We start from the raw sequence: 20,909 nt of genomic DNA, 5'->3' as shown, positions 1-20,909 counted from the left end.
ATGTAATTATATACCTCTAATGCCGCAGAACGCGACAGGTGTGTAAACAAAGTTCAGTACTGTGGCGTCACGGGGGTATGATTTTATAACCGGTTCTACTCTGTGATAGTCCGAGGATGAAAATGCTTGTTTGTTCGCTTGTTGTTGTTTAGATATGCATGCCGGAATTTAGTTAAGATTCACACAATTTATCATAATTTGAAACAATTTAAACCGCCAGATTCGAACTGACTAAATATACACGTGTATATAGTTCAAGATAGCGGTCTACCCGGATTATCTCCCTTTGTTGAGGGAATTTCCCTAATTCAACTTGTTACTTCCTGGTTTACGTGATTAATCAATTACCGCAGTGAAGTCATTTTATATGGTCGGCTTCCTGACTTAACAACGCGGCCATGGCTTAACAAAGTGTCACGGACGAGTTTAAAGTGGCAAGATATTAATGTATTGGTTGAATAGGAGGCAAAATATCATTGGTGAGTGTTTTTTCATGATGATAGATCATGTGCCATGTGATGTTTGTGCTATAAACGGATATACTTAAAACCTTAAAGTTGACTTACTTTTGTGCGAAGAGTTGAACAGGCTTCTTCCATGAGCAGTAGAACAGGTAGTGTAGTAGATTGTAATACATGGCAACTTTCAGGCTTTAGACTTGAATATGTGTCCTTTCTAACGTTTAGAGAAACTGGAATAAATCGTCAACGACTAAAGGGATGGTGTAAATCCATCTTGATTCCATGCAGTCGCTATGGTCCCTAGAATGGTGATTTACCTACAGTTGTTAGCCTATATTGTATTATTAAAAATAGACAGTTTTAGATTCACAAACTAGTTTTATATTTAAATCTGTGATCTTCTAGTGATTCTTACTGTCCTTCGTCGACAGGTTTTGGTAATTCAGCTGTGTATGTATCATGTATTTTGACTTTGTTTTGGTAATTCAGCTGTGTATGTATCATGTATCTAGACTTTGTTTTAGTCACGATATGACCGACATAATGACGATGTGACTCTAAATATCAACTCACTCACTCACGGTCACAGCCATAAATGATAAATCTCACGCTAAACATTTTGACCATTTAGTATCGCCCAAACAGGTCTGAACACATCGTTTTCAGTGAGTTTCAGTAACTCGGACGACCTCAACGAGAAAATGATACGCATGACCACTTAATGTCACCCCCGTAGGTCTGAATACATCGTTTTCAGTGAGTTTCAGTAACTCGGACGACCTCAACGAGAAAATGATACGTATGACCACTTAATATCACCCCAATAGGTCTGAACACATCGTTTTCAGTGAGTTTCAGTAACTCGGACGACCTCAACGAGAAAATGATACGTATGACCACTTAATATCACACCCGTAGGTCTGAATACATCGTTTTCAGTGAGTTTCAGTGAGTCAGACTGATGTGATGACTGATATGTGTTATTGTTCCACATACTATTTGTCAACCTCAAGTAAATCGGTTTTGCTATGTTTCAGCCTCACAATCCCCATTTTGTTTGACATTTTACCTTGGCACTCTCAAAAGACGCGTAAGTGTTGATATAACTGGTATCAGTTGCAGTTGTTTCAATGGAAACAATACGTTTAACTTAGGATAGTCTCAGCTCGAATCGCGATCAACCCGCAACACAGCAATGTTAGCTGGTTAAGGCAATGCCCACAGTCCAACAATGCAGCCGTGGAACCTTGCGTGACCTATCATTTGCACTTACTGTCCTAAACTTACGTTTGTAATATAACAGCAACGTCCACATGGCCCCATCTGATTTACAATAACCACCGACGTAACTACAATAACACAAAGATGACACCTATCGAGGATGATACTACATAAAAACAGTATACTTTACACTTGATTGGTTTTCGTAAATATATATTTTTTCAGTCTGCTGTGTTGTTGAACAAACCATAAAGTGACACTCGTCTGTCTTTAAAGCAAAAACTTCACATTTGTTGATACAACTGAACAACCACGTTGATACAGCTGAACAATCACGTTGATACAGCCGAACGACCACGTTGATACAGCTGTACAGATACGTTGATACAGCTGAACAACCACGTTGATACAGCTGAACAACCACGTTGATACAGCAGAAAAACCGCGTTGATACAGCTGAACGACCACGTTGATACAGCTGAACAACCACGTTGATACAGCTGAAGAACCACGTTGATGCAGCTGTACAGCTACGTTGATACAGTCGAAAAACCGCGTTGATACAGCCGAACGACCACGTTGATACAGCTGAACAACCACGTTGATACAGCCGAACGACCACGTTGATACAGCTGAACAATCACGTTGATAATAGCTGTACAGCTACGTTGATACAGCTGTACAGCTACGTTGATACAGCTGAACAATCACGTTGATACGTTGAACGACCACGTTGCTCAGTCATATAAATACGAGAATGATTTCGAGTTTCAGGTTACTGTACTGAGGGCACAATGACTACTTCTGAGAGCGACACTGAAAGATTCTGTGTTAACGAACGCCTTAAGGGTGCCATAGGTAAACATTTTAAAGACAGGGTGGACCCACTGCTGTTGAATGACGCATTGTCCCACAAAGTGAGACTAACAACGAAACAGGAGGTAAGTATGCTGACGTATATATATATATATGACTTCACACTGTAATGACGTCACTACGTCTGCCCCCTTGGTATCCGACCACTCTCCTACCCAGAGAGTGGTATCCGACGTCACGGTCCATGTCAGTTGTCATCGCCTCGAACAGTAAACTACTCTGTAGCACCCCGTTTCTTGGTTTGCAGTTGCTTCACTCAGCTAATATCACCGGTGGAAACATTGCGTTTATATTTTTCGACGGACATAATACCTGAGTTGGACTTACGAAATACAGTTCGGTCTACCACCATGTATAGTGTAGGACGCAATAGGACGCAACCAAGTCTGTCAGTAGAAAACAAGACGTTGTGTACTCAATGTTTTGACTTGTAGATCAGTTGAGAAGACAACGTATCATAGTTTATTTTAATGAACACTGGAGGTTAGAATTATTAACATATTCTTGGACTTTATTCATATTGAAGATGTAATGATATTCAGGATGAAATGAGGGCCAAAATGGATAATGGTGGAAGATGGAAAGCTTGCGATTATCTGTTTACTCAACTCGTCAAGAAGACGGACTGGTTCAAGTATCTTCTCAGAGCGTTGGCTGATCCTCATGTTTGTATGGAGGATTTTGCGGAGTTCTGTAAACAAAAAGAAGGTATGTGACTGAAGAAGAGGAGAGGACATATTTCCATTTTCTTTTTTTTTTTTGTCTTGTACCTTGCTATCTTCTGTTGTAAAATGCCACCGGAAGATCAGGACCTGTAGTAAGGGAGGACTAACGTGATCGAGGAGTCTCGCAGACTTGACTGGCGCAAGTAGATTGCTGCTGATATTGTTGATCATCTTTTCGATACAGATTCACCGATAAATATACCTGCTTGACAGCAGTACAAGAAGCTGCATCAACATGAGTGTGAAAATGGTTAATTATAATGTCTCACCAAAGTCAACAGATGTTACACTCCAAGGACACCCCACACTATATCTCCTGCTGTCTGTCTTGCCTGATGGACCAGGTACGAGGGAAACATAAGAACCCTCGATGTATGCTTGTTAAATGTCTTAATATTCAATCATTCAGCTTGTAAAGGCCGAAAATATGTTGTATTTCTATGTTGCAGCTGAAATAAAGCGCCATTCCGGGGAAACAACGACTGATGGTGAAGAGACAGGTTATCTGAAGTTACTGGACGAACCAGACGGAATCGGAGGATCCAGGATACCACGCGCCCCATTGCACCAGTCATCTCCCAACGAAGATGTCGACGAAGACATCTACGAAGATTTTGGTACCGCTGACGACTATGACGACGCCATATCGCTTCCAGCCGATAAGGTAGGTATGATCAACTCCCCATCTCCAGTCAGTCATAAGTTATGATCCTTCCTACCAGGCATTCACTAGGGTAGGTGTGATCCTTCCTACTACCAGGCAGTCATTAGGGTAGGTGTGATCCTTCCTACCACCACTCAGTCATTAGGATAGGTGTGATCCTTCCTACTACCACGCAGTCATTAGGGTAGGTGTGACCGCGTGTGTGGGGTAGATAGTGCACGTAATATAGAAACCATTAATAAGTTTGCATGTAAACGCTTCCTTGGAGTGAAGCCATCGACGCCAACTTACACAGTGCTGGGTGAATGTGGCAGATACTCCTTGTATATTTTTGCATTTAAAACGCTCTATAACATTTTGGATGAGATTGTTATACATGCCTAATGCAAGATACCCCAAAAAGTGTTATAACATGCTTTTACAGGCAGCTGATAATGGTAAAAGCAATTAGTTTTCCAAATTGACGTACTTATTGTTTCGACTTGGATTTGGCTATATATGGGAGTCACAAACAGTAATTAGTAAAGAATCCTTCATTACGGAAGTTATGGTAAGATTAAAATGTTTGTTTGAACAGGACTGGCACTACTCGCTATTCAACAGCCCTAAAACAAGAAATTATACTTTTTTAAAGGTACATCTGGAACAGAGTTATATCTCAAACGATTAACAATTGCAAAATTCCGCGTGGCCATGGCACAATTCCGCTGCAGTTCCCATAGACTTAAAATAGAAACAGGCAGATATGTGAATATTCCTACAGATGAAAGGGTGTGCACTGTCTGTAGTGAAGGATAGATCGAAGATTAGTACCATTTTTATGGTTTGTGTATGGTATAAAATATGGCGTGAGAAGTATTTACCTACTAAATTTATATCATATCCAACGCGTGATAAATTTAACATGCTTTTATGTATAACTATCATGCAAGCTGTATTAGGATAACCTTCTGATTAATTATTACCCGCCTCTCTATATTCATTATGGGTATGTATGGGTGTATATCTATATATGCATATGTGTATGTGTGTGTGTGTGTGTGTGTGTATGCATATGTGTATGTGTGTGTGTGTGTGTGTGTGTGTGTGTGTGTGTTTGTGTGTGTGTGTGTGTGTGTGTGTGTGTGTGTGTGTGTGTGTAATACCGTATACAATATACAAGGTATGCTGACTGACCACATCTATATGTGAACATGGGCAGGGGGCCTACATTCTGCTTGAATAATGATGTAAAGGTGTGATCCTTCCTACTACCACGCAGTCATTAGGATAGGTGTGATCCTTCTTACTACCAGGTAGTCATTAGGATAGGTGTGATCCTTCCTACTACCACGCAGTCATTAGGATAGGTGTGATCCTTCTTACTACCAGGTAGTCATTAGGATAGGTGTGATCCTTCCTACTACCACGCAGTCATTATGGTAGGTGTGATTCTTCCTGCTACCACGCAGTCATTAGGTCCTGTAAACAGGCTTTTGTGACACGATATTAGTTTAGATAAATTTACGCATTTTTAGAACTGAAATATTCTCTTTCATGTGTCTCTTCCAGAGACGTTCAAGACGTCCACGGGGGAACGGACACGGCAGAACACAACAGAGGTGAGGATCGCAAAACCGAATAATATTATACTATTTAATTTGCTTTCAGAGATAGAATATCTTTTTTAACCGTCGCTGTAATGCCAACTCTTACTGTTACAAGTTCATTTGACAAACAATTTACATCCCCTCAGGACACCCTTGATTGAGGTTCGTAGGTCATGTGATTTCCAATATTTCGCTGACCCTAGTGTATTGTTATCTATCTTCGTATACTATTAGTACATTTGTTCTAAATACGCAGTGTATATTTACATCACACGAAACGTTTACTGGTTAGACTGCGCAGACGTGGAATAGTTGGTAGTTTCGAGCAGAAATTCGCAAAATCAGTATTAAACCAACATAAAAAACCCTGTTGGTGGTAAAATATATATCTGTATTAGAAATATAACTGGGTTTACAAATCTTATACAAAGTAAAGATTAATTACACCATGGCAAAACACAAGAGAGCACCAGTTCAATTTTCAAAGTTAAAATACAGTTTTAATGGCAGATGAAGATTTGAAAGTAGTGCTGATTACAATAGTCGGGAGCAACAGTACAGTCAACAGCAACATTGGTCAAACATATAGAATAGGCGTTGGCTGGACATCCCGGCCTTGATGTAATGTGATTGTCCACCTTATACTTCCTGAAACGTCTATACTACACTGGACTTGTCCTTCTGGTTTTGGAGATTCAATACGAAATATGTTAACAGGCTTAATCTGATCTAAAATACGTTCTTGAGTGAGTGTGTTTCGCTTTACCCCACTTCTGCAATATTCTAGCAATGTCACGGCGGTGACACTAGAAATAGGCTTCGCACACTGTATCCATGTGGGAGACCGAACCCAGGTCTCTCCAGCGTTTCGAGCGAACGCTTTCACCACTAGGCTACCCTAGCGCCCTGAACTGAAACAATGAAACAGAATCATAGTATTGTTGAACAATGTACACTGTCACATGTCAATATATATACTTTTCACAGGACAATTCAACACGGCAAAGCTGCAGTTTCTTCTTTGCAAAACAAAAACTATTACAGCACCGTATATGATCATATGGCTTATCACCCTGCATCTTCACCGGCGCGTTACCAAGACTCACTCGGTGCCACACGAGGCGAAGTTCCACCGCCACGAGTACTCCAGACAGCTCTGGAACAATATGACGATGATGGGTATACACAAATTTTATCGAGTAGCAGTGCCTCTCTAGTTCGCCCTGAGATCAGTTCAAGATCCTCACACAGATCCTCACACCACCACAAGGAGACAGTCGCAGACACCCACCCACACGTTGCCAGGTACCAGAACGTCCCTGAGGGTCAAGCATTGAAGAAAACCTGTACGTCACGTGGCAAGTCAGATGATGCCGAACGTACGCGACTTAGTGCCATATATTCGCCAGACACTTGGGGAAGTAGTGCTAGGTCGGGGTTTCGACCTCCAGTTGTTAGTGTTCCACAACCTTCCCCCGACTATTACAATCCCTATGTCAGGAAGGCAGCAGAAGACGCCCGGACACTCGTTTCAAGGGATGCTGATGCCCATGACATCAACCATCCTTCAGAGAATTCCGACAACTTCTTGTTACGCCCAGCATCCAGCTCAAAGAAAGATGTGTTGCTACGTTCTAGAGAAAAAGGTTGTCGCGGTGACGGCAGAACACGTCATGAGGACGTCAATAGCAAGAGTCACAGTGGCGAGCGGAAACAACGCGCGTCACAGTATGGTGCCCCGCCCACCCAGCTAAAGGCATATTCAGACCTCGACAGAAGAGAGTCCTCTAGGGTAGGTAACTCTTTATACATTACGGCTAAAACGGAAATGACGCAACTTACTGTCACGCAAGTCACACGTCTGAATGTAGATGATATGTCAACTTGTGAGCTTCTGCGGAAATAACCATATGAATGTCGGAGACATGTTTCATTAATAGAAATCCGTTGTCGTATGCCACACAATGCAATCAACTGACGTCTGAACAATAATCAGTCAGTTCAATTACTGCAATACTTAATGGCTAATCTTGTGGTGCTCTCTCATAGTTATGTGCAGCGAATCTCTTAATGCATGTCAAATACAAGTTTTCAAGCACCTCATGCATATCTTGCCCATGTTTACATAATTCTGTAGTAGCTGATATCATGCAATTTATTCAAATTTTGTAAATTCATATTTGAAAATGGCAACTTTTTTTCTGAGACTAGTTTTTGTCTAATATACGACTGAATTATTTGAGATCAACTCGTGTTATTCCGGGACAAGATTCTTGGAGGTTACGGAAAGGGGCGAGTGGTGACGAATGGTGCAATGTATAAGGCATCCTCAATAATCTCCAGGGTATACGTAACGATAAAATCACCACTATACTCTGCATGCATCTATGGTCCATCTCACAGTAGCCATTCATCTAAGCAGCCGTTACAGCCGAGCTTGCCAACAATGACTAACCGCGAAGGTTTGTTTGCAGTACGACTCTGAAAGTTTAAAAAAAATATGTGCAAGAACTCATTCTGCCTCTTTCCGAGTACCTCAGCATCATTTGTGTTACCAAGTTTATTCCGTTTGATAATTTAAAAAGCGAAAGTGAGTTGTGATTGGTACGTTCAACTTCCCAACGTAGACACCTGATTGGATAAAGAGCCAACTAAGGGAGGTGATGACACCACTGGTCCGAGCATTGGAGATCTATGATCGCAACGTATACCCTGGAGATATCGAGGATGTGTAAAAGGCTAACAGTGATCTTAAAGGGGGTGTTTGTACCAAAGTATGGAGTCTGCTGGGAAGGTCCGAATGTTGAAAGTAATTACTCTACGTAAAACAGACTTTTAAATCTGATACGCCTTAATGCAGAGCACCATACCGTCAACAATATCTCCCACGTGCTATCAGACTTTTCCAGGACAGACAATATGTTGAGACACAGGAGACAGAAACATCAGCAATAACCGATCGGCGACGTTCACCGTGACAAATTACGTACAAAAGATAAAAAAGGGAACATTGATGTTGGATTAGAATATACAAACAAGAGATCATCACACGTCAAGAATGTACAGCGAGTTGGCAAGCGGTGCATCAGTTAACGCATTTTAACGCCGATCTCCTCATGTGGCGTACTGAACCGTGGATGAGAATGTGGATATAAAAAGCTTTAATGCTGACTAGCCCGATCATATTAACAAACAAGAACTACATCCCAGGTCTAACCTTACTCAGACAAGCTTGACGCATCGGTTCAAAAACGTTTAGTTTCCTCGTTATTGCGCTCACCAGGCATTGTTCATGTTTCTAAATAATCATGACACCTGTCTCATAGAATTTCAAGTTTGACCTTGTTTGTCATCTTACTCATATCGTTGTTACACATACGCCGTCGAATTCAACTCAAAATGAACGGTACACTGATTACCCGTCGAAAGGTGAAGGCCACACCGTACCAGCGGAGGTTAGGTCTAACATGCCAACCACCAAGGGTGGGAAGGTAGGTTATACCCGGGATAATCTACACTTGTCCTCCCCGACTATGGCAAGGGTTGTTATAGTTGAGTAATGTACACGATTCATCTAATGAACGCAGCGATAACGTTATATTAGGAGTACCGTTACCTTCCACGGAATATGTACTCCCTTGTTTTCCCATCCATGACAGTTTCTTAGTCTTAACACACGTCATTCAGTCGTTTTTAAACGTGTCCAACCTTCACCTTCAGAACAGGCATTCAAGATACAGGGTATAGAATATGAACATTTCGGTATATTGTTTTAATATTCCATCCATTGAAACCACGACTCGCTGTATTTGTGTGACTATTGTTGATATCATATATCCTCGAACATTTCCTCCAATTTTATTTCATCAATAACTTTGTTGGTTTTGTTCTTTATTCAATACGGAGTGAATCTTGAGCGATTTGAGAGTATTTCAAAGAGTCACTTTTTAGAATTTCTGATTTCAGCAAGTCGACATATCGTTTCCGGACAAAGTAACCGAGGCATGAGTGACAGCCCCTCACAGTGCAGTTTTGTCGAAGCGCTGCAAAACGTTTAATGATACAGTTTAACTCGTGATATGAAAGTCTGTTATACATTGTAAACAGCGGGTCTGTTGTTACAGGGTTTGGCGGCTGGAGGTGACTTCACACGAGCGGAGGTAGACACAGAGCTGACCAACTTCCCCGGCTACACGCCAAACATCACTGATGACGAGGTGGGTGACACTGTAAGCGATGTGGTCATGTAATGTATTGCAGAAAATATGGTATAACTCATATGTACTTTACACATTTTACACAAAATGTTCAGTTAGTAATCACGTTGAGAAAGTCTGATAATTCTGTTAGGTCGTCTTTGAGGTGTCCTGATTAATAAGGTTTCACTGTATCAAAATCAGTCCGTTAAGCAAGGATAATGATGAGTGAGAATTATACAACTTGTTATCACCTGTCACATTTGTACCGTTATAAACCAGTTAAAACGGATCCATCTAGTAGTAAGAAAATCGGAACCTGTACATTTTGTATATACTGGACAAAAATAGTCAGGGATATACAGAAGTTTTGACATTCTGAATAATGATGCATTTATTCATTGACACGCTGATAAAATATCAATCCTAAATTACCAATATCCTTAACGTATTTGTCCGGTATATTTAAATACTTATAACTGTTTTCAGTCACAATGTCTTAATGTCGCCAACTACCTGTACAATATAACCATCATCTTGTAAAGTGCAAATTATTGTTATGCTTGGAAGTTTCATCTCCCGTACCACCGTGGGTGTATTTTTAAATAAATGAATCGAGTTGAATTATGCGTATAGGAGTATCGCCTCCAGTGCCTATGTGGTATTCATGGACGTAAGCTCTCATATCAACTGGTGATACATATTTTAACAACGGAGACAACTATTGTTATGATTTACCCTACCGCCGCCCGGTATACTTCCCAGGGAGTTGAGATTGAGTGCACACTGATTTAATGACTCGAGTATTAACGATGTTTATAGGTTAATGGAATGGTTCTACAACTGTAGAATATCATGAGTGTGCGTTGCCTAGGTAACTGTGCTCTTTTCCTCCAGGTGAGAAACAGAATGCAAAGATGCAAGGACAATACATATATAGTGTGGTACAGTGAATCAGAGCAGAGGCCAGCGCTCGGTGTTGTGTAAGTGTTGTGTATTTCACGGCAGTCTGAAGCTCAGATTAAACAACTTTTGGGGATCGGTGACAAGTAGGCTATAAAGAGTTGTCTCCCTTCCGTGATACAACCTGTTGAGCAACGCATCGTAGATGTACTTCGGGGGTTTGAAAAGCACAAACGAGTTTCAGTGGTCATGTACCAAACTTCAGGGTGTGGGGTGGGGTGCGCGTAACCCTGAACACACGCACTCACTCACGCACGCACGCACGCACAGATCCTCCTGTGATTGTCCAATACGACTGTTGACCCGTGATGATCTAGCTAGTATTGGCAACACATTGTATGTAGGGGACGACTAAAGTGATCGGTTGGTCAGGCTCGTTCCCTTGATTGATGTATGTCATCGTATTCCAGTAGATCGATGCTCATGGTGTCACTCATTGGATTGTCTGGTTCCTTAACTCCTTTCTTAACAAACCGACATCAAACAGCAAACTAATAATATCTAACAGTCTACTGTCATACTATCTGGCATCTATTGCTTTCAGTTAGTCTTGTTGAGAGCAAGCACGCTCTGTTTCAAGCGTCCCGAACAAAATCATTCTGTTACCTTTCACAATACAAACTTCCGCGTAAAAGGCGACGTAAAATAACACCCAGTCATGTCTTAACTTTCCTTGATCTGCGGTTAATAGGTTTCACTGTTGAAACATTCACCTCTGTCTTAAAGTAGAGCTTAGCGCGAGGTTGAAAACTGTTCAACATATAGAGCTGGCTACTCTTAAGACCAGGCGTCACATCACTGCTTTCACATTCTATTCAGGTCGCGGTCAGTGAGTCCCATTCACTGTCCATCTGTTTTCATCCATAGGTACAACTATACATTCATGACCTTCACCATAAAGAAGAGGCCAAGTTTCAGTGGCACCAAGTTCTACGTGGATCAGAACCAGAAGGACGGGTACTCACTAACAGAGCTCCTTAAATATCACGTAGATGCTGGTATTAAGGACACACGGCCAAGTTCTTACCGACAGAAGATTATGCTAAAGTACCCTTTTCTAGAATGAAAATGGAAGTAGACTGGTATGGATAGTTCATTGTCAAATGAAACTGTAAAAACTTACCCTTCTGTGGTATGGTGAGGTGCGCTGCATTGCGGTGAGATATGGTGAGGTGTTGGGTGCACGCTTCATGTTCAGTGAGTTCCACTGATCATTTAACAAACTTTCAGGACACAAATGGTGGTGGTAGGTGGACAGTGCACACACCCCACTAGTTCCGCCTATGAAGAGGTTCACAGAATACATGATACAAGCTGTTGGTGTATGTGGAATGCAGGAGGTTGGCGAAGATTCATATATCTGCGTGCATACCCTTTCTTACTTACAAAAAAGTAGCAGGCCATCTGACGATGGATCCGATGATCTGCGATAACGTCACTCCAACTCCTGAAAATCAGTAGTCCTGTATGTATGTGATTCCTGAATATATGCGGTCTCGAATAGGACGATATCAGTCTGTAATACTATGCAGATAAAACTACGTTCTCGTACAATGATATGAACAGCCGAATGCAAATGCTGTCTGTAGTAATAGACAGTGCTTTTAGAGAAAGTACCAAGTTTTGTCATAGAGGTCTCGCGATACCTTATGCCTACAGCGAGATTTGCTTATTTGTTACTTGCCACCGTTGGGTGCCGTTAGTGTGAGATGTAGCCAACCCTATATTGAAAGCGGGAGGAATATTGACAACGACAGTCAATGAAACATTCATTTCTGTGTAGCATTTTCTTTGTCTGAAGAACCCCAGACTGTCCCAGCATTTACTGGCAATATTTGTTCAAGAAGCAATATGACGCAGTTTACGATGTAGGATGTCTAATGGACGTTATGTAGGCTTCAGCCATAGGCAACAATGTAACAGTATACAATGTTAATGCACGGTGTATAGCAGCCTTTCAGGCCAATACGAAAGATGTATTGCAAGAAAAACCCAAATAGTAAATCATAAACCGAACTATATATCTGCCGTGTGTTATTTTTATGCCGTTACTGGAAGAGGTTGTATAAGAAACCATCATTTGTTTTGTGTACAAGTTGACATCTTTAACAGAGAGTGGTGTTACAGAGCAAGGGGGGTGGGGGGGGGGGGGGGGGGGGGGCGGTTGACTCACGTTTAACGTAGAACAGTATTCTGTGGGGCTGGGACGGGTTGAAAAAATGGAAATGGAGCACCCACATATACTCACCCGAATCGGAATCGAGTACCCGGAAATTTAAGGAATACAGCGCTTCTGTCAACTTTGTGAAGATTCAATTAGGATTTGACAGAGATAATAGAAAACTTGAAAACTGACAACAGGACATTCAAACTGACCTCAGGCGATTTACTTTACGTCGGTTTAACCAATAAAGACACACCATTAGTAACATCCCTCGTTAACACTGAACCTTTCGTTCGTTCCTGCTGTTACAGTAACCTGACTACTCACTGCTCATGTGCAGATAAATCATGTGTTGGCGTTAATAATAAGCTCCGGTAACCGTACAATACCAATGATCTAAATGTGTGTTACTTCAGTAGTGAAAATACATCTGTCTTGTCATTACAGATTAACAGCCGAAAACAGTAACTGTATATTGTTCTATTTCCGACAGTACAGTATTTGCGACTATCGCTAGTTTAGTGATTGACTTCCATTGATAAATGCGCTGCGCAATATATTATTGTTTTATATACTTATGTTGTTTTGTTTGTTTTATTGTTTGCATGCATATTTGCAACTGCTTCATTGAGTTTATGTTTGAACTGTTTGCTTGATGTGGATTTAAAGTTTCTTGTCAGTTATTAAAAGAAACTGAAACTATTTGAATTTGTTTTTATTTCATATAAACTACACAATGCCATTCATTTGGGAAATACTATTCGTATCGCAATGGTATGTTGCAGTAGACGATCGCTGTTTCCTCCTGTAGTCAGCTATCCACAAGCTGAGGTAAAGTATGGTCTCGTAGTGGACTGGGATCGGGATCCCATCCGAAACTGGAGTTGTAGGTTCCCAGCGTACCATTGGGGTACGCTATAGTCGCAGTAAACGCAACAGCTCCGCTTTGGTCAGCGCGCAATTCACGTGCAACCAATGTCGGTGTCGCCATCAGAGTCTAAATTGACAAAGATGGGTTGGACACGCTTCCTTTGTAGACCATCTTCAACCCACTGTGCTTCTTCCATCTTGATGACATGACTGACACATTGTTGCCATAATTCTGGTGATAATAGAGCTATTTCTTTGATGACAGTTTGTTTCGTGCAACAGAATCCTTTAAATTGTCCCAAATCAGTTCAAATGGATTAAGTGATAGGGCAGCAAACGTAGAATTTCATGACCTTGCATTTTCAGCACTGTGACAGTCAAGTAGACTTTGTTATTGGGTATTGGGTGACTAGGATGATATCATGTAGTTGATGACTAGTATGATATCATGTAGTTGGTGACTAGTACGATATCATGTAGCTTAGTTTTAGTAGCTTTAGCTTGAAAGTCGACACCATGCCTGGACAACCTACAAGTCGTCTCATGTTTGTATATGGTAGTGATAGTCACGACCATCAGTAGATTTGTATCTGAACACCAAGTCACATCCTGGTCACAGCTAGACACTTTTTTCGGATATTGCTCTCAGATAATTGGCCCTAAGTCTTACGAGATCCCCTCTTTCACAGAGCGAAACTTTTGTGATGGATATTCGTTTATAATGAAATTCGAACAATCCAATAAATACTGCTACAGACGACACAAAACCATAATCACATACTCACTTGTCTGAAGTCTCATTTCGAGACGGTCTGTAAATGACTACTGTTAGGGAAGGTGACACGATAAAGTGTTGAACTTTTTTTAAATGTTGACGCTGTTCTTTCTGCAAACTTAGATAACTAGATAGGTTATCTTAGATAGATTGTAAAGAATGTAATCTTTCCGCATCATTTTTCTAAAAAAAACCATTACACATTTATGATCAAAGTTTGCATATCTTTGCCTAACATTATCCTGAGTCTAACACCAAGTAACACCTGAGGTCATCCACACGAACTCTGCTCTGGCCAAACCCGTGAGAAGTTACGTTTACTGCGAGCACGACCCCGTCTCTTGACACCAAAACAATCCAATTTACTCATAGCTACTTGAGTAACTATACATCTGGAAAAAAAGTATTGCAACACCAAAATAATTAAAGGCTGGAATTTCTTTGATTTTGATAGTGACCTAGTTGTAGAAGATAACTCGTACTTTCTCATCTCCTCCATCTGTTGCATCTCCCAAACACACAGATGCAAGAAGAATGCAGAAAAAATGCACGTTTAAGTCATGCACCAATAACCCTATAAAAAGACACTTTAAAAACTTGATGAGTTCAGTACCGAATTCAAAGAGCACAACATTTCTGAGCACACGGGTGAAGAAAATGGGTCCTCCACAATTGTCGACAGCATTGAGATGGCAGATAATTGGAATGAGGCACGCTGATATGTCACTGCGCCAAATTGGTGTTCAAATTGGTCATCATCCATCAGCCATCAGCCGCATTTTGAAAAAGCATCGGGAAAGTAAAGCTGTGAAGGACAGAAGGCGTTCTGGCAGACCTCGATGTACTTCCTACAGGGAAGACAGGGCCCTTCTGAGGCATGTGCGGCGAAATCCTTTTGCGCAGAGTAATGTGTTAAAACGAGAATGGGTGCCCAATCGGCGAATTTCCGGCAGAACTGTCCGGAATCGACTGAAAGCAGCAGGTCTTCGTGCTAGACAGCCTGTTAAACGTCCGCTGCTGACCGCTGCTCACAAAGCTGATCGTGTGGGCTGGTGTAGGGACCGCAGGAACTGGAACTTGGCATCGTGGAGAAAGGTCCATTGGTCCGATGAGAGTAGGTTTTTACTCTTCAAGACAGATGGCAGAACCCGTGTTTGGCGACGGAGAGGCGCCGCTTACACACAGAGGAACATTATAGAACAGGTCCCATTTGGCGGTGGATCTTTGATGGTATGGGAATGTTTCTCCTACGACTGCAAACTGCCCCTGGTGACTGTAAGGGGGAACCTCAATGGCGTTAAGTATCAAAGAGACATCTTGCAACAAGTCGTTGTTCCACACTTTGACAACCATCCTCTCCGTACAAGGCCTGTTTTTATGGATGATAACGCTAGACCTCACAGATCTGCCCTGGTTCGCGATTATCTTCGTCAGGAAGCCATTACAACATTACCCTCACTGCAAAAATGACTTGGTTTCCAGAAACCTGGAAACCATCCGTAATGTGGGTAATTGCGGAATCCAGTTGGTTTCCATTCTCTGAAACTCACTAACTGAGTTTCCAACTAGATTCCATTTTGGAAATGTGATTTTGGCATTTCTGTAAATGGAAACCAAAATGAAACTAAGTTCGGGGGTTTCTTGTTGGTTTCCATACCTGGAATTTGCAACTCTCAGATCTCACTAAATGGAAACCAACATAAAAGTAGAAAATGTAGTTTCATGTTGGTTTCCATTGCGCTGTTTTGAACTAACTAACATAAAATGTGTAATTGTTTACCATCCTGACATCCAGTAGGTGTCCATTCAGTATCCATCTGAATGTGCCTGGGGAAGGAATAGTAGATTCGGTTCTTTGCTTAGAACAAGACAACAAAAGTAAATTGTTGACGCATCATTCTGTGGATATCACAATATTAAATGTGGCTTCAAACTGATGATACAAGAACAAACTATACACTTTTTTCCTTCACATTCTTGTTTATTCGTAATGTAATGAAGCATCATATTCCAACTACCATGCACACAAACTTCACAATAACCGCACTAAACATGAAAATGGTGCTAGGCACACTTAGTTCCGTTTCTCTAGATAGGGTTTTGGTTGTCTGCTTTGTCAAATTGAGGATCAGACGCTTTCTTTATCTGAAAAGAAATAATAAAACAGTGATATCTATATACAAGAATAAAAGGTGAGTTGACTCTGCATAGAAACATTGCTCAAACTTTTATTATATATTAATTATAACTTATTGGGTTGTGTACGGGCTTGTATTCCTTTCAGTAAATATATTGTATAAAAATAAATAAAATTAAAGCCACTTTAGCAATAGTTCAGATATATATTAATAATTAAAAGGTAAATGATGCAATATATATTAAAAAAACAGGCTATAGACTGCCAACTCCTGGGAATGTGAAAGAGTATAAGCATTTAGGAAGATTAGTATAAGTCATTAAAACAATTGTCAGTTCGGTACTTACATGATGACATTTATGCAGAATATACGTGAATTATACAATAAACTGAGGCAGCGCGGTAAAGTTTAGCGTTAAAAGCATTTATAATTGGCATACTTTGACACTGAGTTTAAATACTTGACATCTAATCAGTGTCAGGTCATTAGTGTGTCGGGGTTCGTGTGTCGGCTTCACTGGGGCAGTCCCCACTTAACAGGCTCCTATTATCAAAATTAGCTAGCTGTAAAAACAATAGAACTTACCTGAGTCAGGTGTTGACAGACAAACCCGGAAGTTATGAACCGGTAATCCATGGGCACGCGAACTCGTGACATTTTATGAAAGCAACAGTTTTATGTACTGAAGTGGTCGTTTTCAGTCTTTGTCTTAAAATCACATCCAAATTGGGTCAGAGAAGGATTTCGTGCCTGCCAATCGAAAAAGGATCAGGTATTTCTTATTACCCACAATGCCCCTACGCACAGTTGCCGCCATTTTGTCACTTGATCCCAAGTTGTTTTGAGACGACTATTTTGAAAGCAGTTCTCACCCGGTATGTCCAGTAACGACGACAAGGAAGTCAACACAGTGCAGTATTCCTACGTTTGCCCGTGTTATCTGATTCAAGAGACTGGCAATGACATTTACAATAGAAGCTTTTGAGATTCGGATACGTGAAAAATTGAGAAGAGCAGCAGTCGTCGATCGCAGCGGGAGAAAAGGAACATTCCACGATCTGGTCAGGTACAGTGTTATTTTCTTGAAATAAGCAATAGCACATGTTATTCGTAATGTTTAACGTAAATAAGTAAATACTACAATACATATGAAATTTTAGACTTGATGGACCTCGGTAAACAAATGCGTGTCGAATTCTTAGCAAGAGAGATGTATGGCTTCCTTCACTCAGCACTCGGTTAATTCAAGAACTCAATATTACTGTGATTTGGATCAGCTCACACACGATTAAAATGGTTCAATGTGTTAATGAATTTTCTTTGCAAGAAAAAAATAAATCACAAACATCTCTGGTATATTATTGCTAATGTGCTTGTTACGACTCAAAATAACTTCAAACGTATTTATAAACACGAATATTTATTTGAGAAATCCTTTTCATATTGCTTTTGATATTTGCACGTTTGAAAACAATGTAGTCGGGAATAGTGTGTCATATTGCATTTTTAGGTTAGGCATTCTCTGACCAGATTTGGTGCATTGTTTGAGGGAAATTTCAAAATGAAATTTCACAATGTTTTCAAACTAATATTGAAGAGTTTTATATTATTGATTTATGATTTAATTTAGATTTGCCATCTGATGTAAGTAGTATTATGCTTATCATATCAAGATTTAACGAACTCTGAATGAAGAAATGTGGATTGTGTTAGTCCCACAGAAAAGGTTATGAAGAGTATATAAAGAACATATGGGTATACAATGATGGATTGCCAACCCAAAATAGTATATGAATTTGCTGACCTGGATTCTTTTCATGTAGCATATTCTACACTTTGCAAATTGATATTTATTCTTTTTATTCGACACTTTATTGTTTTCAAGAGTGCAATATGACAAGTTCCTGACTTTTTTTAATCGATGCATTTATACGTTTCCAGCATAAAGGAGGGCAGTGTTGGAAAAACTGAAGACGGCAGTCTGGACCAACTCATTTTGACATACAAAAGGTATGTATAACCTGAACCGTCCAGTACACAATGCACATACAACATAACCAAATAATGTAAATCCTGGGAATCAGTAAAAACGCATGGCGCATGTCACTATTCTTGTAACCTCCAACTGGAAACATGTTTCACTTATAGTTATGCGTCATGCACATGTCTCCTTTCAGAAGCTTTTTGATGGGTTTGGATGAACAAGATGGATCACTTATGAAGGTGTGGGGAAAACAGAGGCCCAAGGCTTGCATGCAAAGAACGGCAAAAAGTTCAGAGTAAGTAAACGTATTCTAGTCATTTGACATCTTGCAGAGATTAAAAATTTTAAGGAAACCTTTAAAATATGAAGTTAATTTGGATTCTTTCTATGTACATTCAAGGAATTTCAAAACGAACACTGTTTAAAATGTGCAATTTATCCTTTGAAAAATACAGCTTAAAAAGTTTTAAATATTATGCAGCACATTATGCTGCAGCGTATGCTTGTGACCCCATATTCATAGCTTGTCTGCCTGAATGACTCCACATTATTGGATTTTCACAATAACGGATAAATCGTAGTTCTATACTCATAATGTGCATTGTAAGTAACATTCAGAAAATAAATTATGGCTTTCAAAGGCGAATTTCTTCATGTCTCTGCACTCTATCATATATCAATAAGATGTTCTGCGATTGAAACTTTTGATGTCAAATGCTCAGTTTATACTTTTTGATCTCTTTGCTTATCGGACATGGGGGTTCAGTGTATTTCACCTCAAGCAATGTTTGACAGTTTTCTTTTCTCTAGCCATGGATATCGTAGACGAATGCTTGTTTGTACTGATAGTTTGTTTTCTAAATTTCAGAAGCTGGAAAGCAGGAAGGCTGTGAAACGATTGACTGGCCGGAGAAGAAGCACACAGTTCTTCCTCTCTTGGGGAAAGAGCTATCATTTTTCAAACTAGGAATATTCCGAATATTATTTGTTTACAAACATATTGTTGGATATAAATAAACTTTTAATGAATTTGTGTTTTATTCTGTTGTTTGTCATCCTGAAGCCTTTTACCATTTTGCAATTGTATAAAATACCTGATTTGCTACATGTGAGACATGAAACAACATCTCTTCCGGAGGACCGGGTAAAGGGCCCACACGAGCAAGTTTCAGTTCATGGAAACTAGGTATTAAACTAGGTTGGAAACTACAACACGGAAACCAGGTTGAAACCTGCAATAAACTCCTACATGGAAACCAGGTTGAAACCTGCAATAAACTCATACATGGAAACCAGGTTGAAACCTACAGTAAACTCATACATGGAAACCAGGTTGAAACCTGCAATAAACTCATACATGGAAACCAGGTTGAAACCTACAATAAACTCATACATGGAAACCAGGTTGAAACCTACAATAAACTCGTACATGGAAACCAACTGGATCCCGCTTGGAGGAGTGGGTAATGAAAGGAATTGGGAACCATCCTGAAATGGTGCAGTTTCAGTTGCATGGAAACCACAATGAAACTATAGGAAACTCCCTGGAAACCAACTGGAAATGTTGGTTTCCATGACGTTTCTTCTCGGTTTCAGTGTTCCGGAAACCAGCTTATTTTTGCTGTGCCTTGCCTGCACGAAGCCCTGACATGAATCCAACTGAGCATGTGTGTTACATTTTAGGGCGTAGGATACGACAAAGACAACCTCCAGTTCAAAATCTCGCACAGCTTGATGTGGCTCTCCATCGGGAATGGAACCAATTGCCTCAAAGGCAAATCCAACGCCTCGTTCTGTCAATGAGGAGGCGTGTTGCTGCAGTTGTTGCTGCTGACGGAGGTTACACCAGATATTGATGTTCTTGTCTGATTTAAGGACTTCAACAGTATTCCCATTAACTTCTGACCAATAGTACCTTACTGCTATGACAATAGTTATTCTGCAACCGGTTTTGTGTGTTTTGTGCGATTGTTTTAAAATGGCAAGAATGGATTGAAAATATGACAGAATACATGCAGTTTTGTTGTCATTTTATTATCTCACGATGATGGGTTTTAGTCCATTTTTTTGCACAGCCGTATCATACAATTCGTATATGTCACAGCAGATTTCCCAAATCCTAGTGTTTTTCCAGATGTATATATCCCCAAGTGACCAACGAAGTTAAAACTATATTTTCTTATTACGTCAAAGGTGATCATTATGACATACGTTAATGGCATGTGGTCAGTTGGCGTAATTTGGAAGACACTTGACAAACGGTTTTCCAAATGTTGGGTAGTA

General features: G+C 40.4%; 2 protein-coding genes across 2 annotated transcripts; both read left to right on the top strand.

Annotated features, from left to right (window-relative positions):
- Window positions 1-2,462: 2,462 nt before the first annotated feature.
- LOC137296341 (uncharacterized) lies at window positions 2,463-13,561 on the top strand. Its single transcript, XM_067828115.1, has 8 exons — window positions 2,463-2,623; window positions 3,101-3,266; window positions 3,733-3,947; window positions 5,499-5,548; window positions 6,524-7,328; window positions 9,661-9,753; window positions 10,630-10,715; window positions 11,563-13,561. The coding sequence occupies exons 1-8, from the start codon at window positions 2,477-2,479 to the stop codon at window positions 11,759-11,761; spliced, it is 1,761 nt and encodes a 586-aa protein (XP_067684216.1). The 5' UTR covers window positions 2,463-2,476; the 3' UTR covers window positions 11,762-13,561.
- A 3,789-nt stretch (window positions 13,562-17,350) lies between these two features.
- Window positions 17,351-19,568, top strand: LOC137295545 (uncharacterized). Its single transcript, XM_067826930.1, has 4 exons — window positions 17,351-17,708; window positions 18,584-18,652; window positions 18,820-18,921; window positions 19,495-19,568. The coding sequence occupies exons 1-4, from the start codon at window positions 17,602-17,604 to the stop codon at window positions 19,517-19,519; spliced, it is 303 nt and encodes a 100-aa protein (XP_067683031.1). The 5' UTR covers window positions 17,351-17,601; the 3' UTR covers window positions 19,520-19,568.
- Window positions 19,569-20,909: the final 1,341 nt, after the last annotated feature.

This window comes from Haliotis asinina, chromosome 9 (genome assembly GCF_037392515.1).
Source record: "Haliotis asinina isolate JCU_RB_2024 chromosome 9, JCU_Hal_asi_v2, whole genome shotgun sequence".
Taxonomy (NCBI): domain Eukaryota; kingdom Metazoa; phylum Mollusca; class Gastropoda; order Lepetellida; family Haliotidae; genus Haliotis; species Haliotis asinina.
The sequence above is the reverse complement of the archived record's forward strand: the minus strand, read 5'-3'. Positions and strand labels throughout refer to the sequence as shown.

Bases quoted from the DNA above. Each gene is read 5' to 3' on its own strand.
- LOC137296341 (XM_067828115.1), top strand. From the start codon at position 2,477: ATGACTACTTCTGAGAGCGACACTGAAAGATTCTGTGTTAACGAACGC. The intron at 3,267-3,732 runs GTATGTGACTGA...TCTATGTTGCAG, and splicing joins GTTCTGTAAACAAAAAGAAG to CTGAAATAAAGCGCCATTCC. The intron at 9,754-10,629 runs GTGGGTGACACT...CTTTTCCTCCAG, and splicing joins CAAACATCACTGATGACGAG to GTGAGAAACAGAATGCAAAG.
- LOC137295545 (XM_067826930.1), top strand. From the start codon at position 17,602: ATGACATTTACAATAGAAGCTTTTGAGATTCGGATACGTGAAAAATTG. The intron at 18,653-18,819 runs GTATGTATAACC...GTCTCCTTTCAG, and splicing joins CTCATTTTGACATACAAAAG to AAGCTTTTTGATGGGTTTGG. The intron at 18,922-19,494 runs GTAAGTAAACGT...TCTAAATTTCAG, and splicing joins AGAACGGCAAAAAGTTCAGA to AAGCTGGAAAGCAGGAAGGC.